This window comes from Mobula birostris, chromosome 18, assembly GCF_030028105.1.
Source record: "Mobula birostris isolate sMobBir1 chromosome 18, sMobBir1.hap1, whole genome shotgun sequence".
NCBI lineage: Eukaryota > Metazoa > Chordata > Chondrichthyes > Myliobatiformes > Myliobatidae > Mobula > Mobula birostris.
This window is the reverse complement of record NC_092387.1, coordinates 18,292,385-18,320,057: the sequence shown is the minus strand read 5'-3', so window position 1 is coordinate 18,320,057 and position 27,673 is coordinate 18,292,385. Positions and strand designations below refer to the sequence as shown.

At 48.1% G+C, this 27,673-nt stretch overlaps 1 protein-coding gene across 4 annotated transcripts in view; it reads right to left on the bottom strand.

Annotated features, from left to right (window-relative positions):
• LOC140211985 (AP-3 complex subunit beta-2) overlaps positions 1–26,969 on the bottom strand; it is a 168,041-nt gene extending 141,072 nt beyond the window's left edge. For all 4 annotated transcript variants that reach the window (XM_072282298.1, XM_072282299.1, XM_072282300.1 and 1 more), the window contains exon 1: positions 26,823–26,969. In XM_072282298.1, coding sequence (XP_072138399.1) covers positions 26,823–26,929 — 107 coding nt within the window. In that variant the 5' untranslated portion in view covers positions 26,930–26,969. The remainder of the gene's footprint in view (positions 1–26,822) is intronic.
• Positions 26,970–27,673: the final 704 nt, after the last annotated feature.

Here is a 27,673-nt window from a genome sequence, read left to right as displayed (position 1 = left end):
CCCAACAGCCCGTTCCAGGCACCACACAACTCAGAGCACAGAACGGTACAATACAGGCCCTTCAGTCCATGATATTGTGCTGACCCTTTAATCAACTCTGATCTCAATCTAATACTTCCCTCCTGCATAGACCTCCCATTTTTCCAACATCCATGTACCTATCTAAGAGTCTCTTAAATGCCCCTAATGCATCTGCCTCTACCACCAACAGGGTGTTCCACACACCTGCCACTCTCCGTGAAAAGACCTTGCTCTGATATTCGCCCAATACTTTTCTTCAATCATCTTAAAGTTATGGTGCCTCATATTAGCCATTTCCACCCTGAGAAAAAAGGTGCTGGCTGTCCACTCTATCAATGCCTCTTATCATCTTATACACCTCCTTCAAAGAGAAAAACTCCACCAAGCTTAACCTTTCCCCTAACGACATGCTCTCCAACCCAGGCAGCATCCAGGTAAATCTCCTCTGCGCCATCCGTAAAGCCTCCTAATCTCCTTTAAACTTTCCCCCTCTCACCTTAAATACATGTTCCCTAGTATTTGACATTTTAACCTAAAAAAAACTGTCTATGACTCATAATTTCCTGAGCTTCTCAGCCTCCAATACTCCAGAGAAAACAAGCTAAGTTTGTCCAACACACACAACACACAAAATGCTGGAGGAACTCAGCACGTCAAGCAACATCAATGGAGGAGAATAAACAAGATCTTTCATTAGGACTGGAAAGAAAGGCAGCTAAAGCCAGAATAAAATGGCAAAGAAAGGGAAATGAGGCCAGAATACAAAAGTAGGGGTACCCCTCTCACTTTTAAACTTTTCCCCAATCACCTATGACTTCTAGTACTGAACCTAGGGAAAAGACTGACCATTCACCTTACCTATGCCCCTCATGATTTTATAAACTTCTCTAAGGTCACTCCTCAGCCCCCTACACTCCAGGGAAAACTATCCCAGCCTTTCCAGCCTCTCCTGAAAACTCAAACCATCCAATCCCAGCAAAATCTTCATTGTTTGCACCTCTTCCACTCTAATGGCATCCTTCCTATAACAGGGTGATCACAACTGCATAGAGTACTCCAAGTGTGACCGTACCAACGTCCTGTAACATCACATCCCAACTCCTGTACCCAATGTCCTGTCCAATGAAGGTAAGAGGGCCAAATGCCTTCTACTTCACCCTGTCTGCCTGTGTCACCGTTTTCAAGGAACTATAGTGTGTGCTGCAGAACGCCAAAGCTATTTCACCATTTACAAGGCCCAAGTCAGGCGGTGATGACATACTGTCAACTTGCCTGGGTGAGTGCAGCTCCAATGATTCTCAAAAACACTCAGCGCCATCCTGGCCTTCTCAACCAGCACCTCAATAGTCCCTGAACATCCACCCTCTGTGTCACCAGTGCAGTGGTGCAGTGCCCAACATGCACAGGTAACACACCAAGGCTACTGTGGCAGCAAACCATAAACACAAGAGATTCCGCAGATGCTGGAAATCTACAGCAATACACACAGAATGCTGGAGAAACTCTGCAAATCAGGTAACATCTCTGGAGGGGAATAAAAGAGTCAACACCTGGTCGTACCTATCATGTGCCAGCTTGTTCTTTCCTTCTCACTACCACCTTATTCTGGCTTCTGCCCCCTTCCTTCCCAGTCCTGATGAAGGGTCTTGGCCCGAAACGTCAATTGTTCATTCAACTCCACAGATGCTGGCTGACCTGCTGAGTTCCTCAAGCATTTTGTGTGAGTGTTACTCTGGCAGCGTCTCTCAAACCCACCACCTCTGTTACCCATGCAAGGGGGGGGGGGGGCGGGGGGGCACCACACATCATCCTGAACTGGAAATATGTCACTGCTGGGGCTAAATCCCGGAACTTCTTCCCCAACAGAACAGAGGGAGTAGATTCCCAAATGGTATGAAGCAGTTCCACACAATCCTTTCCAGGACAATTAACAATGGACAACAACAGGTGGCAGAGAGGCGCAGTAGGAAGCTTTGCTTCCGTACAGCTCCAACGTCCAGAAAGTTCAATCCTGACCTCCAGAGCTCTCTGTGTGGAGTTTGCAAATTCTCCAGTAGATTTCACCTCCCCCCCCAACCAGTTTCCTCTAATATCTCAAATACAGGCTGCTGTAGGTGTAGATGGAATGTGGGCAGGAAAATCAGAGGGAGAGGGGATGTTGGACTGCGAGGTCAATGGGTTATAGGGAAATACAGGGAATGGGTTACAGGTGGTGGGATTGGGGGGGTGGGGTGGAATTCTAACTTTCCAGAAACTCAGCAGTCTGCACTATGTTTTGCACTTTGGCCCCAGAGGAACGATGTTTCGTTTAGTTGCATACACGAATGACAATCAATGCGAATTTGATTCCCCACCTAGACTTGATGGGCTGAACAGACTCCTGCCCCGTGGCAAGGAAACAGCAGGAATTTCAGTGAGGCCCAGCTCCCACAAAACAAAGACAGACATACAAGTGTGTCTTGGAGGTGACCCGGGGAGTTCCCAGTGTACCCAAGTCAAGTGCACCGTCATGAGCATAAGTACACATATGAACAGATGAAATGAAAAGCTTATTTCTCGTTGCTTCAGTAAAACAGCCGGCATAATCAAAGACTCACCCCAAACATTCTCTCTTCTCCCCCCTCCCATCAGGCAGAAGGTACTGAAGTCGGAAAGCACGTACCACCAGGATCAAGGACAGATTCATTCCCACTGTTATCAGACTCTTGAGCAAACCTCTTGGCCTCTTAGTTTACCTCATTAGGAACCTGCAACTTATTGTCTACCTGCACTGGACTTTCCCTGTAGCTGTTACACTTTATTCTGGATTGTTACTGTTTTACCTTGTTCTAGCTCAATGCACTGTGTAATAGTTTGATTTGTATGAACATTATGCAGACAAGCTTTTCACTGCATTTTGAGAATTGTGATAACAATAACCTATACCGATACTTGCACCAGCATCACAACCATGTAGCATTAGAGATACGACATTCACAAGAAAAATTTACAATTATTCAAAAATTAGAACAAAATCTCCTGGGATGCAAAGTGGTCAGAATGTGGCCATATTGAGATAGTGATTAAACCTGTGCTGCTCGGCTCAGGAACCAAATAGTTGAAGGGAAGCAGCCGGTTTTGAACTTGGTAATGTGGGATTCTCCTGCCCGAGAAGAAGGCAGGGTCCGGAGAGTGGGATCTTTGATGGCTGCTGCCTCCTTGAGGCAGAAGCTCATGTAGATATTTCTGATGGTTGGGAAGGTGGGGGGGGATGTGCCCGTGATGTGGTGGGCACATGAACAGCACCTCTGGGTTGCCAACTCTGGATGCACCTTCAGTTCCACTAACACCGGACAGCAATTTTTTTTCCCCCAGAAGTGTTGCTTCCTCAGAAAATGTCCGTGCTTATGATAGACTGCTTGAAACTGGACAGAAATGTAGTTTCTGACTACTTGTATCACATAGGAATTCGGAGAAACAAGAGATTACCCTTCATTGAATACAATGTGTGTAATTGCATAATGGTGCTGATGCTTTGCAATAGTTCAACTACACTAAATATTTTGTTGATAATTTTCATTTGTACACAGTGTCTGAGGCTTCTCACTTAAGCGTCCAACAATAATCAGCCAGTATTGATGGATTCCAATTGCCCTGATACTGTTTCTTTATGACTGCAACGTCCTGGTGAAACCTTTCACCATGCTCGTCACTGAGATTTGCAGGGTAGAAGCCTCAGCTTGGTGTTTTCCTAGCCTCTGGGGAAACCCCCAGAAAGCAACCGAGGCAGATTCTACTGCAGCCACTCCTGAGCCAAACCAATTCAGCACAATGACCCAGGCATACGGTGTATTGGCCTTCGTCAATCATGGAACTGAATTTAGGAGCGGAGAGGTAATGTTGCAGCTATATAGGGCCCTGGTCAGACCCCACTTGGAGTGCTGTGCTCAGTTCTGGTCGCCTCACCACAGGAACGATGTGGAAACCATAGAAAGGGTGTAGAGGAGATTTACAAGGATGTTGCCTGGATTGGGGAGCATGCCTTATGAAAACAGGTTGAGTGAACTCGGCCTTTTCTCTTTGGAGCGATGGAGGATGAGAAGTGACCTAATAGAGGTGTACAAGATGATGAGAGGCATTGATCGTGTGGATAGTCAGAGGCCTTTTCCCAGGGCTGAAATGGCTGCCACAAGAGGACACAGGTTTAAGGTGCTGTAGGCACAAAGGAGATGTCAGGGCTAAGTTGTTTGTTCTTTTTTTACACAGAGAGTGGTGAGTGCATGGAATGGGCTGCCAGCAACGGTGGTGGAGGTGGATACGATAGGGTCTTTTAAGAGACTTTTGGATAGGTACATGGAGCCTAGAAAAATAGAGGGCTATGGGTAACCCTAGTAATTCCTAAGATAGGGACATGTTCGGCACAACTTTGTGGGCCGAAGGGCCTGTATTGTGCTGTAGGTTTTCTATGTTTCTAACTCCACAAAGCAAAGCACTTTGGCAATGTGGTCCCTGTTGTAGCAGAGGAAACAGATGCACACATCACACACGCACACAAAGAGAAACCTGCTAGCAAGGAAATAATCTATTCCTGGGACAGCAGCCAAAGGCTAATGACTGGCTCAGAGACCAGGGATATCCAGGAAAGGAATAGGACCTTCGGGGTCCTGTATTCTGCCTTCGTTCAAGAGTTTCTCCATGTTCTTAAGCTGGGCAGAAATGTAACCTCCAGTCCCCATGTAGCTGTAGTTTGAAGGCAGTTTTATTGTTCACCAACGCATTACAGTACACAAGCACCTCAGTAAAAGGACAGTATTTCTCGACGTTCTCATGAAAGTTAAACTTAAATATTGATTAAAAACCTTTCGACTCATAAAAGTGCTTATGACTAATGAAAATATATATACAAACCATTATCTAGTGGCCAACCTGATGTCGAGGGTTAATTGTTTAACAATGTAATAATAAGTAATCAACAATTGTAAATTTACAAGTGGGTAGTGAAATCTAATGGCTAGAAATAAAGTAACAAGCTAAATTGGGGAGGACATTCCATCCAGTTTAGGAGGGGGTATCACAGGCTTGTGAGACTACATCAGATCAGAGGCAAGGGTCAGCTGACCAGAAGACTAGCAAGAATGAGAAAGCCAGAAATAATCTCAATACAAATGATCTCAAATCGGAATAGTGAATTTAACTTTGAATTACTGATCACCAGTTTATGCTGTGGAAAAGTGGCAAAGCAGGTAGCCTGCTGCCTCACAGATCCAGTGACCCAGATTCAATACTGACCTCAGGTGCTGTCTATGTGGAGTTTGCAGGTTCTCTCTGTGACCGTGTTGCACTAACCTACCCTCCCCCCTCCAAATCGGGTGCTCAGCTCTCCTCCCTCATCCCAGTAGGTGAATCAGCCTCTGTAAAAGCTCCCCAGCTACTTTCCCCGGTGTCTGAGCCAATTATGTCAATTCTCACGGTCAGTCGGTGGGTGAGAAGTTGATGGGTGTGAAAGGTGGAAGCTGCAGGAAAATGTAGGGTAGATCAGTTGAAGGGCTAGTAATGGAAGCAATGGACTGAATGGCACCAGTCCATGCAATGCGAAGGTCTTGCAGCAGGAAGGAATATGAAGCAGTCACGGCATCCACCAGCTCCTTGCCGTGTGTTAGTGGAGTTGGTGCTCACATCTTTGTGTGTATCACACACGGGTGGGTCTGGTTGCTAAGTACGTAGGGTTACCATTCCCCCGATGTGGCTGTCAACAGCGCAGCCGGCTTTGTGCTGAGGTACTATCCGGGCAAAGGAAACCAGCCCACTGAAAGGTTCAGAGTTGGATGTTCGTTTGCAGCCAATGGGGGAACGCCAGAGGGTTTGTGGGGAGTGAGGGGAACAGTGAGGGTGCGTGTGGGGAGTGAGGGGGACGGTGAGTATGTGTGGGGAGTGAGGGGGACGGTGAGGGTGCGTGTGGGGAGTGAGGGGGACGGTGAGGATGTGTGTGGAGTGAGGGGGACGGTGAGGATGTGTGTGTGGGGAGGGAGGGGGACGGTGAGGATGCGTGTGGGGAGTGAGGGGGACGGTGAGGATGTGCGTGTGGGGAGTGAGGGGGACGGTGAGGGTGCGTGTGGGGAGTGAGGGGGACGGTGAGGGTGCGTGTGGGGAGTGAGGGGGGATGGTGAGGTTGCGTGTGTGGAGTGAGGGGGACGGTGAGGGTGCGTGTGGAGTGAGGGGGACGGTGAGGGTGCGTGGGGAGTGAGGGGGACGGTGAGGGTGCGTGTGGGGAGTGAGGGGGACGGTGAGGGTGCGTGTGTGGAGTGAGGGGGACGGTGAGGGTGCGTGTGGGGAGTGAGGGGGGACGGTGAGGGTGCGTGTGTGGAGTGAGGGGGACGGTGAGGATGTGTGGGGAGTGAGGGGGACGGTGAGGTTGTGTGTGGAGTGAGGGGGACGGTGAGGATGCGTGTGGGGAGTGAGGGGGACGGTGAGGGTGCGTGTGGGGAGTGAGGGGGACGGTGAGGGTGCATGTGGGGAGTGGGGGGACGGTGAGGGTGCGTGTGTGGAGTGAGGGGGATGGTGAGGATGTGTGGGGAGTGAGGGGGACGGTGAGGTTGCGTGTGGAGTGAGGGGGACGGTGAGGATGCGTGGGGAGTGAGGGGGATGGTGAGGGTGCATGTGGGGAGTGAGGGGGGACGGTGAGAGTGCGTGTGGGGAGTGAGGGGGGATGGTGAGGGTGCGTGTGGGGAGTGAGGGGGGACAGTGAGGGTGCGTGTTGAGAGTGAGGGGGACGGTGAGGATGTGTGGGGAGTGAGGGGGACGGTGAGGGTGCGTGTGGGGAGTGAGGGGGACGGTGAGGATGTGTGTGGGGAGTGAGGGGGGATGGTGAGGGTGCGTGTGGGGAGTGAGGGGGACGGTGAGGATGTGTGGGGAGTGAGGGGGACGGTGAGGATGTGTGGGGAGTGAGGGGGACGGTGAGGATGTGCGTGTGGGGAGTGAGGGGGACGGTGAGGATGTGCGTGTGGGGAGTGAGGGGCACGGTGAGGATGTGCGTGTGGGGAGTGAGGGGGACGGTGAGGATGTGCGTGTGGGGAGTGAGGGGGACGGTGAGGATGTGCGTGTGGGGAGTGAGGGGCACGGTGAGGATGTGCGTGTGGGGAGTGAGGGGCACGGTGAGGATGTGCGTGTGGGGAGTGAGGGGCACGGTGAGGATGTGCGTGTGGGGAGTGAGGGGCACGGTGAGGATGTGCGTGTGGGGAGTGAGGGGGACGGTGAGGATGTGCGTGTGGGGAGTGAGGGGGACGGTGAGGATGTGCATGTGGGGAGTGAGGGGCACGGTGAGGATGTGTGTGGGGAGTGAAGATGATGGTGAGGATGTGTGTGTGGGGAATGAGGGGGACGGTGAGGATGTGTGTGGGGAGTGAAGATGATGGTGAGGATGTGTGTGCGGAGTGAAGATGGTGGTGAGAATGTGTGTGGGGAATGAAGATGGTGGTGAGGATGACAACAATCTCCACGGCTTAACTGTCTAAGGGACAGCTGTCAATTTGCACAAAACAGGCTCACTGGTAAGTTAACAATGACCGGGTGGTTGAAGCTGGAACTGACCAGTGATTGTGAAGAGGACGTCGATTCTGCTACCTTGAACTGGGCGGTAACTCGATCTGGGTCCATCAGCACCGAGAGTTACCCCACTCTCCCCGAGTCACTCAGACACACCCTCACCCACTACTCAGGGCATCTGGTCCAGGGGGCAGTGACAGGGGCAATGGTGCAGCAGGTGCTGGGATACCACATGTGGACCCAGCCCTGGGGTCGGCAGGAGTGGTGGGTGTAACAGACAGCAGTGGAGTTTTCAGAGACCTGGCCTGTCCTGGCAGTGGGGAGGCTGTTGGTGGGACCCCCAACGCTGGGGCGGAAAAGGTGTTAGATCAGTGCCTCCTAGGTCAGGGGGCAGTTATATTGACCCAAGATAGGCGAGTCTTCAATACCTAATGCTGATGCCCACCCCCACCCTCTACTGCCGCTAGGACAAGAGTGCATGGTAACACCGCCACATGCAGGCTCCCCTCCACAGACCGAACATGGAAACATTACCAGTCCTCCACCCTGACAGGGTACAAACACTGGGACCACCTCTCCTCCCTTTGCATTGTGGTGTCCAGGTCTGCGACTGCTCTCTCTCCTTGCAGCCTCCTAAGGGTGCTTTGAGAGTTGACAGTGATGAGATGGATCAAATGCTCTCTTCCTGATCCCATAACGAGTCACCCTTCGTCAACAGGTCTGTCTCCACCAACATCACCGAAACCGAACATCACCATGGTCCAATGACAACAGGATCGCCGAACACTCTCTAACAGTGACCTTCTTTGTAAGAGTCAGACTGAATAGCCTCCAAAGTTGTGAGAGAATATGAAATCAGCGTTCTGTGACATGAAGTCAATAAAAGACACTTGGACAGGTGATTGTATGGGGAGGGTTTAGAGCAGAACGTTCCCAACCTTTTTTTTTATATACCAAGGACCCCTACCATTAACTAGGGGTTGGTGGACCCCAGGTCAAAAGTCCCTGGTTTAGTGGGATATGGGTTAAATGCAGGCAAATGGAAAAAAGGTTGGCACCGTGGTTGGCATGGACCAAATGCGACTAGATTGGCACCGTGGTTGGCATGGACCAAATGGGATTAGATTGGCATCATGGTTGGCATGGACCAAGTGGGATTGGATTAGGATCAAGGTGGTCATGGACCAAATGGGACTGGATTGACACCATGGTGATTGTATGGGAAGGGTTTAGAGCAGAAGGTTCCCAACCTCTTTTTTTTAAATATACCAAGGACCCCCACCATTAACTAGGGGCTGGTGGACCCCAAGTTGAAAGCCCCTGGTTTAGTGGCATATGGGTTAAATGCAGGCAAATGGAAATAGGTTGGCACTGTGGTTGGCATGGATCAAATGGGACTGGACTGGCACCATGGTGGTCATGGACCAATTGGGATTAGGTCGGCACCATGGTGGTCATGGACCAGTTGGACCGAAGGGCCAATCTAGTCCCATTTCGTCCATGACCACCTTGATCCCAATCCTATCCCATTTGGTCCATGACCACCATGGTGCCAGTCCAGTCCCATTTGATCCATGCCAACCACAGTGCCAACCTATTTCCATAAGGTTGGGAACGTTCTGCTCTAAACCCTCCCCATACAATCACCTGACCAAGTGTCTTTTAATGACTTCATGTCACAGAATGCTGATTTCATATTCTCTCACAAAGTTGGAGGTTACTCAGCCCACTGAGGGTATGCTGCAATCCCATTCTCTCATTTAATTCCCCATGCATGCACTTACTCTCACTTGGCCAGCTAGACCTCGAATAGGTTCACAGATAAAATGCAAGAAAATATCCATCTCTCAAGATTTTTGTTACGTTAGGAGAATCAAATAATATAGAAAAGTGGTATTAATCAAACAATTCCAATCCCAGAGCAAAAAAGTACAAACTGTTGGAGGATGTCAGTAGGTCGAGCAGCATTGTGATGGGGGGTTTGAGTGCAGAGGAACCACTGATGCTGCAGGTTGAGTCCCTGCATCAGATGGCCCAGTTTGTCCAGAAAATTGTGCCTCACCCTGGATGCCAGCATCAGCAGTCTCTCGTGACTCCAATTCCAATTCCAGTACTCCTCTTTATCCGGAGTTGAGCAATCCAAGTGCCCTAATGAATCGCGTCATCAAATTTGTTCACTTTTTCCTCTGTACGTCGCTTTAGGGGGCAGGTTCCCAACCTTTTTTATGCAACGGACCCCTACCATTAATCAAGGGGTCTGTGGAACCCAGGCTGGGAACGCCTGCCTTAGGGACATTGGAACCAGCCCCTCCGAGGTGCAACAAGACAGAGGGTTCTTACGTACAATCCTGATGAAGGGTCTCGGCCCGAGACATCAACTGTCTTATTTCCCTCCATTGAAGCTGGTTGGCCTGCTGAGCTCCTCCAGCAGTTTGTGTGAGATGTAACGCTTCCCTCCTGCACAAGACCCGGCCCCAGCGACACGGAAAACATGGTAGTCCATTCACCAGATGTGGGCAGCACTGGCAGAGCCTGCACCAAATACCCACCAGATGGTGGGCAGGAGAGGGGTTGCTGTCATTTAAGAGCTCATTCCATGGCTTTGCTGAGCTGTCACAATCAGGTAGGCTTGTGCTCTTGGGCTAAAAGTCAGAAGAAAAATATCCAAACCCATACCAGAAGAAATGTAACAAATGCAGCATGAAGTTCAACATTAAATCTCAGCAGTGGGGATAAATTCCAACAACTTACATCTGCATTGATTTTCCTTCAAGGAAATAGTTCAATCAATTAACGCACCGACTCTTGAATCTAAATAGAAATCTCTATCTGCCTTTTGAGTACAGTACTCATTCAAATCGAAAAACGAGGGTTCTGAAGGAAAACACGAAAGTGGTGCTAATGTTGCAGTGGCGGCCCTGGTTAGATCCTGACCTCTGGTGCTGACTGCGTGGAACTTGGATCATTCTTCCTGTGATTTGCATGGGGTCGCTGAGTAACTTCTTCAACAGCAGTTTATCCCCATGCCAACTGCAGCTTTACTTAGCAGACGGCCTTTAGAGTCATAGTTTCCAGCACAGAAGTAGGCCCTTCAGCCCATCTCCTCCATACTTTGAACTGACCAATGTCTGCCTGATCTAGTGTCATTTGGCTTTTATATCCCTCTCAACCTTTCTTATCTCATTATTTGTTACTTACCTGGCCATACTCCTCTGGTCTCTCTCATTAACGAGGCATTTTTGCCCACAGAACTTTGCTCACTGGATCTTTTTGCACCATTCTCTGTAAACTCTTAGAGACCGTCATGCATGAAAACCCCGGGAGATCAGCAGTTTCTAAGATACTCAAACCATCCCATCTGGCACCAACAATCATTCCACAGGCAAGGTCACTTGGATCACATTTCTTCCCCATCTTGATGTTTGGACTGAACAACAACTGAACCTCTTGACCGTGTCTGCATGCTTTTATGCATGGAGATGCTGCTATATGATTGGCTGTTTAGATAGTTGTACTAACGAGCAGGAGTAAGGGTGTACCAAATAAATTGGCAACTGAGTGCAAGTGAAGCATAGCATTTGGGTACGAATAGGGAGTATCATCCAATAATCCATAAAATCTAGCAGGGTGAGCATCTTTTAAGTTCCTGGGCATCATATCTCAGAGGATCTGTCCTGGGCCCAACACATTGATGCAATGATGAAGGCGGCACACCAGCTGCTGTACCTTGGTAGGAGACTGAGGAGATTTGGTTATGTCTACAGATGTACAGAGTAGCGCATTCTGACTGGTTACATCATTGCCTGGTATGGAGGCTCCAATGCACAGGATCGCAAGAGGCTGTAGAGGATTGTAGACTCAGTTCTATCACCGGCAGTACCCTCTCCACCATCATGGACATCTTCATGACAGGGGGCTTCACGAAGGCAGCATTTGTCTCTCGGGACCCTCACCATTCAGGACATGCCCTCTTCTCATTGCTACCATCAGGGAGGAGGTGCAGGAGCTTGAAGACCCACACTCAACAATTCAAACAGATTCTTCCCCTCTGCCATCAGATTGCTGAACGGTCGATGACCATTTCTACTCTATTGTTTATTTTGCACTATTTATGTTGGAATTTATAGTAAGTTTATTCTTTGCTTTGTACCGCTGTCACAAAACAACAAATTTCACAACAGAAGCCTGACTCTGACCACCAAAGTCCCTGCACTGGAGACAATGCAAAGAAAATTTACAGGCTTAATGAAGGCATTGGGACGCGGGGACAGGTCGGGGCCTAAACTCAAAACGGAGTTTCCAAGATTCAGAGATGACACTGGAGTTCTGGCGGGGATCCCATGGGATAAACAGGCAGAAGGTGTTTCCCCTTGATGGAGGAATTTAGAATTAGGTGCTATCCACAAGATAGATGTGAGGAGAAATATCTTTGCTGAGGACATTACGAACCTTTAGAGTTCTCAAGTTCCAAGGATGTCAAAGCTGGTACAGCGATGATATTTGAGGCCAAGATGGACAGATCTGGAGTCCACAGGCCAGTCACAGGTTGTGGAGAACGGGAGGATAAAGCCAAAACCAGGGTCAGATCAGCAATGATCTCAGAGTGGATGTTCCTGTCTCTATTTCTTACGTTTATAGTCATACGGCACCAAGAACAGGCCCTTCGGCCCACTGTGTTCATGCTGTCAATCACCCATTACACCAATCCCATTTCACTCTCCCCACATTCCCATCAACACCTCACCCGATTCTGCCACATACTTGCCAAGTAGTCTCAGTTCTACTTTTCTGCCTGATCTACTGTCACCTGCCCAGGCACAAGAGTGTATCAAAACGATAAAGTGTATCAAAGACTGTATTGAAGCAGCAGGGCCCAGACTCAAAAGCAAGGAACGACCTGCTGTTTGGCCGACTTAAGTGTCAGGCCAGATTGGAAAGGTCGGGTACAGGCTGAATCTAGGTATCGGGGCCCCGGCCTGAGACAGTATTGAAGCAGGAGGGCCCGGGTCTGAGAGTGAAGAATGGCCCGAGCTTTGGCTGATGTAAGGGCTGGCCCAAGGTGATGAGGTCAGGGTGTCAGGGCTGGAGGAGAGGGACGTTCTGATGTTGGGCTCGCTGTCCCGCAAAGTTAACTCATCTCCGTGCTGAACTGAGGCTGTGGCCTACAACTAACGGGCTCCTGGATCAGCTGCAGTGATGACTGGCTGTATGACTCTGAGCTCACTTTCGGGAATATCAGTCCTGAGTGTTATTTGTTTATTTTTATCGTTTGCATGACTTGTTTTTTTCTTGCACATTTGGTGTTAGACAGTCTTCTATTGAGTTTCTTTGTTTTGTGGCTGCCCATAAGGAGACAAAACTCTAGGGTGTACTTAGTGTAACATACGTCGACGATAAATGTTCTTTGAACTTTGAATAGTCAGTGACTCAGCATTCCACTCCCTCTGGGGTAGAGAATTACAAAGATTCAGAAGAAATTTATCATCGTCATCTCAATCTTATAGAATGGATCAGTGCTTAGGCCCCAACTATTCACAGCATCCATCAATAGTCTGGATCGGGGGATTGAGTGTTTTATTTCTAAATTTGCTGATCATAAGATGCTGGATTGTGAGTTATGAGGACATAAAATATACAGCATATTCTCAGAGAAAAAGCTATCAAGGGAGAGTACAGTAATACAGGATTGAGATAATAGCTCTGCCATGATTGTACTGAATGGCAGGGAATGATCAAAAGGCCAAGTGGCCTGGACACGCCCTTGATTTCCTTATTCTGAAATATACCACCTGCCCTGGATTCCCCACCCCCCACCCAAAATATCCAGCCCTCTCAGTATGCCAAGTACCAACAAAATCCAGATGAAGGGACTTGACCAGAAATGTCAACTGTTCATTTCCTTCCACAGATGCTGCCTGACTTGCCGAGTTCCTCCAGCAGTTTCTGTTTTTGCAAGACACACAAAATGCTGGAGGAACTCAACAAGTCAGGCAGCATCTTTGGAAACAGATGTTTCTGGCCAAGACCCTTCTTCAGGACTGAGAAAGAAGGGGGAAGACGCCAGAATATAAAGGTGGGGGTATGGGAAGAAGGCTAGCTGGAAAGTGATAGGTGAAGCCAGGTGGGTTGGAAAAGTCAAGGGCTGGAGAGGAAGCAATCTGATAGGAGAGGAGAACGATACATAGGAGAAAGGGAAGAAGGAAGGGACCCGGGGGAAGAGGCAGGGGAGAAGAGGTAAAGGGTCAGACTGGGAATAGAGTGAGTGGGGGGTGGAATTAGTTTACCAGGAGAAATTGATATTCATACCGTCAGGTTGGAGGCTACCAGATGGAATACCAAGTGTTGCTCGTCCACCCTGAGGGGGGCCTCATCTTGGCACAAGCGGAGGCCATGGACTGACACATAGGAACAGGAATTAGAATTCAAATGTTTGGTCCCGCTTGTAGCCTATGGTGCATAGGTGCTCAACGAAGTGGTCCCCCAATTTACGACGGGTCTCACCAATGTAGAGGAGGCCACATCAGGACCACTGAACACAATAGACAACCCCAGCAGACTCACGGGTGAAGTGTTGCCTCACCTGTAAGGCCTGCCCAGGGCCCTGAATGGAGGTGAGGGAGGAGGTGTACGGGTAGGTGTAGCACTTGGGCCACTTACAGGGATAAGTGCCACGCTGGAGATTAGTGGGGAGGGACAAATGGACAAGGGAATCACCGAGGGAGTGATCCCTGTGGAAAGTGGAGGAAGGGGGAGGTAAGGATATGTTTAGAGGTAGGATCCCTTTGGAGATGGCGGAAGTTATAGAAAATAACGTGTTGGATGCAGAGACTGATGGGGTGGTAGGTCGGGACAAGAGGAACTCTTCACTGTTAAGGTAGCCGGAAGATGGAGTGAGCACGGATGTATGGGAAATAGAGGAGATGTGGGTGAGGGCAGCATCAATAGTGGAGGGAAGGAAACCTTGTTCTTTATAGGAGGGCACCTCTGATGTCTTGCAACTTAACCATGTCCTGTGTACAGATGTGGAGAGGCAAAGAAACTGAGAAAAAGGAATAGCATTTTTACGGGAGATAGGGTGGGAAGAGGTATAGTCGAGATGACCAAGGGAATCTGTAGGTTTATAAAAGATGTCGGTTGACAGTTTGTCTCCAGAGATAGAGACAGAGAGATCGAGAAAGGGGAGGGAGGTGTCAGAAATGGAGCAAGTGAATTTAAGGACAGGGTGGAAGATAGTAGCAAATTTGATAAGATTGATGAGCTCAGCATGGGTACATGAAGCAGCTCCAATGTAGTCATCAATGTAGCAGAGGAAGAGATGGGGGGTATATTTTGCTCCACGTTCCAGCATCTGTAGTCTCTTAGGTCTTCAGTACAATCAACTATCATTCTTGAAAGGTGCAAAATGATAGCCCATCTTACTAAGGGGGAGTGAGAATGAGAATAAACCTTTGTTGTCTGGTTGATAGCAAGCTCTGCAACTCGGAAACTTCTACAGATGTAGTGTGGAGAGCATTCTGACAGGCTGCATCACCGTCTGGTATGGGGGGGGGGGAGGGCTACTGCACAGGAGCGAAAGAAGCCACAGAAAGTTGTAAAATTAGTCAACTCCATCTTGGCTACTAGCCTCCGAGGTACTCAAGACATCTTCACGGAGCAGTGCGTCAGAAAGGCGGCATCGGCTATTAAATATCCCCATCAGCCAGGACATGCCCTCTTCTGATTATACCATCAGGAAGGAGGTACAGGAGCCTCAGTGATTCAGGAACAGTTTCTTCCCCTCTGCCATACAATTCCTAAATGGACATTGAACCCATGAACACTACCTCACTTCTTTTGTTTTTATATTATTTCTATTTTTGCACTATTTAAAATTTAACTATTTAATGTGCATATATATACCTACTGCAATGACTTACTAATTTACTTATAATTTTTCTTTATATTATCATGTGTTGCATTGTACTGCGGCTGCTAAGTTAACAAATTTCACGACAAGTGCCAGTGATTAATAACCTGGCCCTGCTTCACTGCTGCCAACAACCTGCGTAGAGTACATAAAGAAGAGAACATCTGCAGATGCTGGAAATCCAAGTAGCACAAGATGCTGGAGGAACTCAGCAGGCCAGGCAGCATCTATGGAAAAAAGTACAGTCCGTGTTTCAGGCCAAAACCCTTCAGCAAGACTGGAGAAAAAATGCTGAGGAGTAGATTTGAAAGGTGGGTGGAGGGTGGAGAGAAACACCAGGCGATAGGTGAAACTTGGAAGCGAAGCGATGAAGTTGATTGGTGAAAGAGACAGAAGGCCACGGAAGAAGGGGGGGGGGGAGCACCAGAGGGAGGCAATGGGCAGGCAAGGAGATAACATCAGAGAGGGACAAGGGGATGGGAAATGGTGAAGGGGGGTGTGGAGGCATTACTGGAAGTTTCAGAAATTGATGTTCATGCCATCAGGTTGGAGGCTACCCAAACGGAATACAAGGTGTTGTTCCTCCAACCTAAGTGTGGCCTTATCCCAACAGTGGAGGAGCCCATGGATAGACATATCGGAATGGGAATGGGAAGTTGAATTAAAATGGGTGGCCACTGGGAGATCCTGCTTGTTCTGCCTAATGAAGCATAGATGCTCGGCAAAGCGGTCTCCCAATCTAAGTTGGGTTTCGCTTATATACAAGAATCCACACTAAGTAGCAGGGTGGGGCAAGGTATAGTCCAGCTAACTGTGAGAATTCATTGGTTTATAATAGACATTGGTGCATAAGATGACTCCAGAGATAGAGGCAGTGAGATCGAGAAAAGGGAGAGAAGTGTTGGAAATAGACCAGGCGAATTTGTGGGCAGGGTGGGTATTTGAGTATGTAAAGAGAAAGAATGATGAATGACATAGGGAACTCTCCAGGTTGGCAGGGAACAGAAATTTCCCCTCACAAATTTTTCAAACCAGATTACAACAGTAGCAAGTCAAAGGGAAATGTAATTTGGGAGCCAGCCCAATTTTTGTGAAGAAAATACCTTCAGTGAAAAGCAAAAACACTGATGTCAATCAATATTCAAGATCAATGAATCCATTGTTAAAGGAAGAAGGGAGATATGACTCACACATTTATTAAAATGATCCTTGGATACGTTTTACATGACAATATGCTGTTTGATTTCAAGAATAGTCCAAACATATCGAATGATGTACAGACAAAGGTCAACCAATTCATTAAAGGTGCTTCCCAAACTACAAATAGAGACCACCAGCCCCCAAACACCTCTGCCACCAAAGTAAAGGAGGCAAATCAGAGGCAAAAGAGATTTTGCAGATGCTGGAAATCCAGAGCAACACACATAAAATTCTGGAGGGAGTCAACAGGTCAGGCAGCATCTATGGAGGGAAATAAACAGTCGATGTTTTGGGCTGAGACCCTTCATCAGGACTGAGGCAAATTAGAATCCTTAAGCAGTGAGGTCTAAGGTAAAGCAGAAAAACACCTTTCCTTCCACCTGGGTGCTTTGACACTGTCAGGACTGAACATCTGATTTTCCAACTTCATGTTAACTGCCCTCATTGTTTCCCATTATCCTACTAATGTCCCTTTCTCATCTCGCTTTATAAAGTGCTTTCCCAATAATCAATGTTCATGCTCCTGACCAGTCTTAACCAATCCTCACATAATCTTTTATTTTATACCTTACTCTGAAAACTCTAACCCCTCCATCCTCCCCAAAATCTGATACAAGGTCTCTGCTCCAAACATTGACTGGTTTCTCAGATGCTGCTTGACTGGCTGAATCCCACCGGAACTTTGAATTGTTCTGGCTTTATGCTGCACTGCTTTAATTGACTTTTGTGAGCAAACTCCGTAGATAAACTTCCCGGAAAAAAAAAGTCACTGTGTGGTTGCTAGATCTTTTGTTGCTCTTCTCCAAACACCACCCTGAAGGCAACGTTGTCCTTTCGGTGAAAAAATGAGACTGCTTTGCTTTCAATTTTATTTGCACTAAAATTAACTTTATGTTCTTTTTTGTTCCAGTTGTGTCTTTTCCTGTGAAAATTGGGTATGGAACTCTACAGACCCTTTGGCCCACGATATTGTGCCAATCTTTTAATCTCCTCCAAGATCAATCTAACCCTTCCCTCAAACATGGTCCTCCATTTTTATGTCATCCACATGCTTATCTAATTTTTTTTTTCCTTTCATTGTTTCTTAAAAATTCTTTAAATAGGAGCATTTAAAAGACGTGTTTAATTTGCGTGTCTCTAGTGACTGCTACTTATCTGATGCTCTGTGCCGGCAATGCTGATGAAAGTCAGTTTTTCATCGCACCTGTGCATACATACAACAATGAACTCAATTTTGAATTTCAGAGAGCTGTGTTGGGGTAATAACAAAGGAAGCATACAAGACCATACAATAGAGTATCTAAATAAATATCGTAAATAAAGATGCATGGGCACAATTCTACCTGCCTAATCTGGTGGAGTGCTGGGCAGGGCCTGGAAGAGAGCTTCACAAGAGACTGTAGTTTCTGGAATCTGGAGCAACCCACAACATGCTGGAACAGTTCAGTGGGTCAGGCAAGTATCTGTGAGAGGAAATGGACAGTCGAGGTTTCAGGTCTCACCAAGTTCCTCCAGCATCTTGTGTGTCACTCAGTGGAAGGTTAAAATGACAAGGCTTCCTCCTGATCTAACCACTACCTTTATACTATGCCCAGAACAAGCGTATTCTTCTGATGGAGACACGTGGGAAGCAGATCCTACAGGCACTGGTGACTGTCCTGGGAATCAGAAACCGGATTGGGATGGGCAAGGTCAGATTTCCACCCTTGCCCTTCATCTTTCTGATCTGTACCCTCACCTCCCCTTGAAGACTAGCCAGCAGAAGCAACAGTGGGACACTTTATCATTGTCGGATTAGGGTCTAAATTGCTACTTAGTTGTTTTCTTGTAGTTTAACTTTCTTTATGTTTGTATTATCAGCATCAGGTTTATTATCACTGACATATGTCATGAAATTTGTTGTTTTGTTGCAGCAGTACAGTGCAATACATAAAGTATATATGTACTTCTTCCTGTAATTTATAGTATAATTAAAATAAATATACCTGTAAATATAAATTAGGTGATCTTTTTGCACTATGTTTGTAAATTTGTAGTAGATTTTAAAGTATCTTTGCTGTAAGCCTGAGATGTCATGACAGCATAAATCAAGACAATCCTTGTTCATAGACTGCTCCGATCAGAGAAGGCTCCCTTATCTAACCAGCCTAAACTAGTTTGCCGCACAGAGAGATTCAATGTCTTCAGTCCTTCGTTGCCTGCCGTTTCTGCCTGCACTTATCTTGTGTTCCTTGTTGCTTCAGCTGACACTGTCTAACCTGTACTATGATGAACATCAATTAAAACAGCTATTACCTTAAGATTTGCACCGCATTATTGACTTCCGCAGAACCGTCTGGACAATATCATCTCCAGATCCAACATCACGAAAGATGGAACTGACTTGAAGACCCCTTGGCTCAGACTCCAGCAACCCCCACAACCTCTGCTAAACTCGCCAGAGACACTCTCCCATACATAGCCCCACCATTCAACAGTACCTCCTTCCCTGCCTCTCACCTGCTCCAGAACAGTGCAGACTCCCGTCCACCCACTCACAGTTTCACCGCAATCTGCACAGGTCGGATGGGAGGAGAGGAGAAACAGCGCGCTGCGCGTGCGCAGCCCTCCGGTGAAAATGATATCGTAACTGTTAAATAGGGGCCGTGGACAATTTCTGATTTGATGGAGATGGACGTGAAAGCACAGAGGAACATCTGGAAAAATTTCTGAAACGCTTGTTCGCTGCTGTCGTTACTGCGCGGTCGGGAATCTTTCGGAGGGTAGGCCTCAAAGTCCCCGGCTTTGCCTGCTGTTGGCGACCGAGATGGAGGTCGAATCGCTCGGATAGAGATGGAGAGTGTCGGAAAGCTGATCAGAGCTTGAAGTTTTCGGATGACTCAGAGTCGGACCGTGGTCGGGTATGGCAGGGAGAGTTTTTCTTCATTCTCCTGTCTGCGTAAGATGTGGAACATTTGAGAGACTTTGAACTTTTACTGTGCTCATGGACTTCTTCATCAAGTTATAGTATTGTTGCACTGTTGTAACTATATGTTATAATAATGTGGTTTTGTCAGGTTTTTCCAGTCTTGGTCTGTCCTGTGTTTTGTGATATCACACCAGAGGAAATATTGTATCATTTCTTAATGCATGCATTACTAAATGACAATAAAAGAGGACTGCGTGTCTTCATAATCTAAATACCACGGTGAAATTTCCACCCTCTGCTCTATCACTAAGGCCATTCGTCATTATATCACAAACTTCCAAACCATCACCCTTTTCATCACATCCTGGCTTCACTTGCAACACCTTTCAGAGTCTCTAGAGATGACCACAGCCAATCGCTTACCCTTGGAGTGTGGTTACCATCAGAATGTGGCTGCGTAAAATGCCCATCAAGCTCCCATAAGCAACATGACAATGGTCAGTCTCTGTTTAGTCAGAGATAAGGATTTACATTGGATTGGATCCCAACACAAGAAAGCCACTGTTATTCTTCAGAAAGCTGAATTAGGATGTCTTCAACCAACAGAGAGCGGAAGGGACCTTAGTTCAGTCTCTCATCCAAAAGAGACTGATGGTGAGGCATCCCCTCAACAGCAACTGGGAACATCAGCTTTGGGCCTTGTGGACAAGGTCCTAGAATGGGACTTGACCCTCGAGAGGTTTTGGACTGCTGCACAGTTGACCCTTCACGGACCTACACCTTCTTACCTACTGCCCGTTACACTACTGGCCTTTAGGGCAGTAATGAAGGTCCTCCATCTTTGGCAATGTTCAGAGCTTCCTTCATCGTGTCAGTAGCGTCCTCTCGGTTTTCACTGCTGTCAGTCATGTGGAGACTCAGGAATACAGTTACACTCAGAAGTAGAAGGATTCTTCATTGTTGTTTCTGAAACAATTTTGTTTTACTAATCAGGGGTGTTAGCCATGAGCTGAACCCCTGACCCTGTAGGACCGGTGGACCACTCTTAGTCTGGCCTCTACCCTTTGACCTGTTTGGCATGGGTGACCCTACCAAAAGCCAAAGCACAAGGCCCTGACTCCAGCCAGCATAGCTCTCTGGGTTATTGAGGCACGCCAGCCTCCAAACCCTACAACAAGGTCGTGGTCCTCTTGGAGGACTTACTTTTCCACCTTCCATTAATTCTGATCACCCGAAGCTCGAATAACTGTGCTTGCACCTCTAATAATCCAGAATCTCCCACTGGTATTCCCTCACCCAACCTTCCTGATTCCCAAACACCGATTACCATGGTCTAGCGACCACCGATCCAGAGACACATAATCAAACCCCACCAGGCACTAGTTAAATAATTCAAAAGAAAAGTCAACCCCAGCAATGTGACTATAACATTGCAGAAAGAAATCTGTCCTCCGGGAAGGAAATCTGCAACTCTCACTGAGTCTGTGTGGCAACGGACTGACCATTGTGGTTGAATCCTACCCACCTCTCAATTTCAGGGCCAATTAAGGATGAATAATAAATGCTGGCATTGCAGCAGGTCCATGTTCCACAAGTGAATAAATAAAACAAAAGAAGCTGCCAACAATATCTACATTGTATGAATGAACAAACTAACAGCACAGAATCCTCACGCGTGTTCAAAGCCCTCTGTTGTCTGGGCTCTCGATGTCTCCACGGTGTTTCCTCGGTTTTACCCACACTTCTGCCCAGCATTATTGCGGTTCCTCACCCACTCCCTGAACCATATGCTACATCCTCTCATATCCCCACTTCTTAGCCCAGCCCTAATTGGGGTGGCACGGATTTAAATGACAGCCACTTAAAGTGAGCGGAGGAAAGGTTAAGGGGAATGTCAGAGATGAGTGACTTTTCATACAATGAGTGATAAGTGCCTGGAATGCACTGTCGGGGGTGGTGGTAGAGCCAGATACGTTAGGTACATTTACGAGACTCTTAGATAGGCAGAGGGATGAAAGAAAAATGGAGGGTAATGGGCTGTAGAAGGGAAGGGTTAGATCGATTATGGAGTTAGTTTATATGGGTCAGCACAACATTGTGGGCTGAAGGGCCTGTACTGAGAAGTACTGTTCTCTGCTCCCTATGGACAGGGATGAGAACCAGTCTATGACGTTGTAGCAATGGTTGAACAACAAGTGATGTTCCCTATTGAGGCAGGAATTTTATTTGACTGTTAATTATCCATAGCTCTTTATGACAGTGGTCCCCAACCACCGGGCCGCAAGGAAATGATATGATTTGGCGATATGAAACAATACAAGTCAGCTGCACCTTTCCTCATTCCCTGTCACGCACTGTTGAACTTGAAATAACTGCCAAATCATACCAAATAACACGTAAAACCTAAAATAACACTAACATATAGTAAAAGCAGAAATGATATGATAAGTACACAGCCGATATAAAGTAGAAATAATGTATGTATAGTGTAGTTTCACTTAACAGAATCTGGAAGATTAAACCAAACCGATTTGTAGAAAAAAAAATTGGCACGTACACGCATGCGCACGTCATGTATGCGCACACAGGTGCCCGCACAAGGCTTCGTAGTCATGGTAGTCCTTCTCAGGGTAAACACAAGTGTCCCGTATTTGACTGCTACTTTTGTCCCTTATTTGGGAGTGAGAAAGTTGGCAACCCTACTTGAACACGCCCACCCCCAGCGGTCGGCCGGTCCGCAAGAATATTGTCAATATTAAACCGTTCCGCGGTACAAAAAGGTTGGGGACCCCTGCTTTACGACATAGGAGACCACAAAGCTATCCAATTGCCCTACTAATGTTCAGTGTCAAATACTCTGCCCATTCTCCCAACCTGAGCACGTTGGGCACTGCCACTCGGGAGAGATGGTAAACCTGACCACCCTTCTAAAAGATCCCATGGCACCTTTTCAGAGGGGCAGTGGAATTCTGTCAACGATTACCAGATTACCTGGGCAGGGTCACACTGCTGGTTATGGGATATTCCTTGCGCAAGCTGGCTTCTGCATGCCTACGTCACAACAGCGGTTACACTTCACAAGTGCCATAGTCACACAGTACAAGAACGCAGCAGCACAGCAGTCAGCGGGACACCATTACAGCTCGGGGTGCAGAGTCTGGAGTTCAATTCCCAGCTCCCTCTATAAGGCCTTTGTACATCCTCTCCTTGAAGATGTGGGTTTCCTCCAGGTGCTCCAGCTTCCTCCCACATACCAAAGACGTACCAGTTAGATTAACTGGTCATTGTAAATTGTCCTGTGATTCGGCTACAGTTAGGTAGGTGGGTTGCTGAGCGGTGTGGCTGATTGAGCCAGAAAAGGCTGTTCTGCAGTGTATTTCTAAATGAAATAGAATAGACAATAAAACAGGTCCTTTGGCCCACTAGGTCTGTGTTGACCATTTACACAAATCCCAATATATTCTCCCCTCACCCTCATCAACACTCTCCAGATCCCACCCCTCACCTACACACTAGGGGCAACTTACAGTGGCAAATTAACCTACAGTCATGCATGTCTTTATTTCGAGGAGCAGCTAGAAGAAACCCACATAATCATAATCACAGAATGTGGAAACTCCACACAGTCAGCACTTGAGGTTTGGATTCAAATCGGGCCACTGAATTGGGGAAGCAGTAGCCCGACTTGCCACACTGTAACAACTAGAGATTCTGCAGTTGCTGGAAATCCAGAGTAACACACACACACAAAATGTTGGAGGAGCTCAACAGGTCAGGCAGCATCCACAGAAATGAACAAACAGTCGATGTTTGGGGATGAGATCCTTCTTCAACACTGGAAAGGAAGGGGGAAGGAGCAGAATTAGAAGGTGGGTGGTGGGGGGAGTCGAGAGGAAAGAGTACAAGGTGGATGGTGTAGGGGGATGAAATGAGATGCTGGGAGGTGATAGGTGGAGAAGGTAAAGGGCTGAAGAAGGAATCTAATAGGAGGGAGATAAAGACGTGTTTAGTGGTAGGATGCCGTTGAAGATGGTTGCAGAGAATGATGTGCTGGATGCGGAGGCTCACAGGGCGGTGGGTGAGGACAAGAGGAACTCTATCCCTGTTAAGGCAGCAGGAAGATGAGGTGAGCGCGGATATCCGGGATATGGAGGAGATGCAGGTGAGGACAGCGTCAATAGTGGAAGAAGGAAAACCTCATTCTTTGAAGGAGGAGGGCATCTCTGATATTCTGGAATGAAAAGCCCAATCCTGGGAACAGGTGTGGTAGAGATGAAGGAACTGAGAAAACAGAATGGCATTTTTATAGGAACGGGAGGTATAGTCAAGATAGCTGTGAGGGTCAGTAGGTTTATAAAAGATATAGGCAGGTCATTTACTGTATCTGGTGGTCCCGATGCAGCCTCCTCTACATTGGTGAAACCTGACATAGATTGGGGAACAGCTTTGCCAAGCACCTTTGGCCCATCCACAACAAGCAGGATTTCCCAGTGGCCAACCGTTTTAATTCCAATCTTCATTCCCATTCCAAAATGTTGGTTCATGGCCTCCTCTCCCGCCATAATGAGGCCTCTCAGTTTGGAGGAGCAACACCTCATATTCCCTCGTCTCCAACCTGATGGCATGAACATTGACTTCTCTAACTTACAGTAATTTCCCCCTCTCCCTTCTTTCTCCTTCCATTCCCCATTTGGGCTCCCCTCTTACTTCTTTACCTCACCCATCACCTGCCTCTGGTACCTCTCCTTTCCTTTCTCCCATCACCTCTCCTATCAGATTCCTTCTTCCTCAGCCCTTTACCTTTTCCACCTATCACCTCCCAACTTCTTACTTCATTGCCCCTCCCTCACCTACCTGGTTTCACCTATCACCTTCTAGCTTGTACTCCTTCCCCCACCTTCTTATTCTGGCTTCTTCCCCCTTCTGCTCCAGTCCTGATGAAGGGTTTCAGCCTGAAACGTCGACTGTTTATTCCATAGATGTACACTTCCTGTAGATGCTGCCTGACCTGCTGAGTTCCTCCAGCAGTTTGTGTGGGTTACTATGCTTACCACACTGTGCAGCCTGAAATCATCCACAGAATGGGTCGCAGATCTCCTGGCTCACACTGTGAGAGTACAACCCTATCAAATGAAGCCTTGCTCCTGAGACAGCGGGCACAAGATCGAATCGAACCATTGCAGAGATTCCCCACTTCTCCCATAGTTAGCATCCCTGAAGCAAAGTCATCACCACATTAAGAACATAACAACTAGGAGCAGAAAGTTGGCCATCTGGCCCCGAGCCTGCTCCGCCATTCAATAAGATCATGGCTGATCTGGTCGTGGGCTCAGCTCCATCTGTCCGACTTTCCCCAGAACCCTTGATTCCCCTGCTCTGCAAAAATCTGAGTCTTATGAAATAGCCTCTACTGTTTCCCTGGGCAGAGAATTTCACGGATTCATTAATCTCTGGGAAAAGTAGTTCTTCCTTATCTCCATCCTAAATCTATTCCCTATAATTTTGAGGTGATATCCCCCTGGTTATAATCTCACTTACCAGTGGAAACAACTTTCCTGCCTTTATCTTATTTATCCCTTTCATTGCTTTATGCTTCTTTTAAGATCCCGGTAAGTTCCAGTGAGTGCAGTCCTGGTGACTGAATCTCTCCGGAATCAACCTGGTGAACCTCCTCCAAAGCCAATACAACTTTCCTCAAGACTCCAGATGCAGCCTCACCAGTACCCTGTACATGTGGCTACAGTATAACCCCCTCCCCCCTCGCTCTTAAATTCAATCCTTCCGGCAATTCAGGCCAACGTTCGATTTGCCTTCTTGATAGACTGGATAAACTGGGATTGTTTTCCCTAGAGCAAAGGCGGCACAGGGGTGAAATCATACGAGTACGTAAAATTATGAGGGTGAATAATTACAGCCTCCCTCCCCCCCCCCCAGGATAAGGGATAAGGGACACAGCGTTAAGGTGAGAGGGGCCAGATCAGAAGGGAGGCAAACAATCTGCTGGGGGTGCCCGACAGGTGAAGCAGCACCCGGGGGAGGATCAGAACTGTAAGCATTTCAGATCAAAGGACTACATCACGGTTCTGATCCGAGACATCAGCTATTCCTCCCCGACAGAAGCTGCCCCATCCACGGAGTTCCTCCTCTAGATTGTTTGTTACTGCAAATTCCAGCAGCTGCAGTCTCTTGTGTCTCCAAAATCCAAAGGGATTTGAGGGGCAGGTTTTATCTACACTAGATACAGTATATAGAATGAGCAGCCGGAGGAGGCAGCACAGGTTGGTACAATTACAACATTTAAAATACATAGTATTTAGAAAGGTACGTGGATTTAAAAAAAAATGAATCAGAAGGATACGGCCCAATCGCAGGTAAAATTAGTCTGACTAGCTTAGATGGTCGGTAGGGACGATTTAGGCCGAAAGGCCGTTTCTGGACACTCTGCCTTTGCGAATCAATATTTCTGGGAGTTTGCTATGTATAAAATGTCCGCATCAGCACAACTGTGCTTCATTAGTATTCCAGTGGCAGTTCGGCCGCTCAGATTAGGATAGGCGCTATCAAAATGTAAATGTGGCTCGGCGACTGGAACTCCTTCACAGGCAATGGCAGAGGTTCCGCGCGGAAAACAGACGAAAGTGACACATTCACAGGAAATGTCATGCAACAGGAACTGATTGCCGTGTTGGACTGCAGGGCGGCTTTTGCAGGGAGGTGGTTGCCAAGACCCAAGGGGCTGCGAGGACGCTGTCAGCACCACAGCCCCGCACGGGGTGGATGTGATGCCGCCGACCTCTGCACCATCCGCTGCCCCATCAGTTCAGTCCGGGCTTGGACAGGCAACCGGCGCCGTTCTGCGCTCGCCCTCCCCGGCCAGTCCAGCCCCGTGGGGGCTTTGGATCCCAGACTGGCTCGGGTAGTGAGGGTGGGGGGGTGGGATGCATCAGAGGGCGGATGGGCTGTGCAACCCTACCCACCTTCCACCTCCTCCTCCTCCCCCCTCCCGCAACTCGCTCCATCTTTGCTGCAATCTCCCGCAGCCTCCGAAAGGGATTTGTTTTGCAACGCCGCGACCCGCACCGTCAATCATTATCTTTGCACCTCCGTTTAAAATCTGCATTCAGACAAATGGAAAAGGACGCAAAGCTCAACCGCGCACCGGAACAGCCCAAACTGTCCACACGCCCGCCTTTCCCCCTTCTTAAAGGCGCCAGCTGCCGCCGCCTTCCCGGCAACTGCCTTTTGTAGGTGGTGGGCGCCCGTTACCGTTTGTAGTCGCTGGAGAAGATGCCGCCGCTGGCCGGGTCGTGTCCGTACTCGGGTTCCCCCAGAGACGAGCCCTTCTCGTCGTTGTAAGCCGGCCCGGAAGACATGGTGCTGAAGAGACAGCGGTCCGAGGCTCTCCGCGCGGCGTCGGTCAGCTCAGGGGCGGGGCCCTCCCACGACGTCACCGGTCACGTGGGAATGAGTGGGGCGGGCTCAGAGGGCCTTTGACCAATCAGAATCAAAAACAGCCTTTCAGTCTCTCCATCCGGGCCAATGACATTTTGGGGCTATTTATAAGCCGTGGCAATAACATAACGGGCTTTGTATTTTTGTGCATCACTTCGTCCGGGTTCACAATGGTTTTGACAATGGTCTATTGTGCAAGAGCTCTCTGAGTTGTCTTGAGTTTCATACAGCGCAGGAGCGGGCCTTTCAGCCTGCCAAGTCAGGCACACATTTTTACTTCAGCCCCACCCTAACCCATATTTCCACAGCTTCCCCCTCAGATTCTACCCCTCAGCTAACTCCAGGGGCAATTTACTATCAGACTCCATCCTGATCAAAAAGGCGCAACAGCGCCTTTATTTCCTGTGGAGCATGAAGAAAGCTCACCTCTGTCCCAGGATACTGACGGACTTTTACCGCTGTACCATTGAGAGCATACTCACCAAATGCATCTCAGTGTGGTATGGCAATTGTCCCGTATCGGACCGCAAAGCACTCCAGCGTGTGGAGAAAACTGCCCAGCGGGTTATCGGCAGCCAATTGCCCACCATTGAGAACATCTACCATAAACGCTGCTTGGCCAGGGCGAAAAGCGTTATCAGGGATGCATCTCACCCTAACCAAGG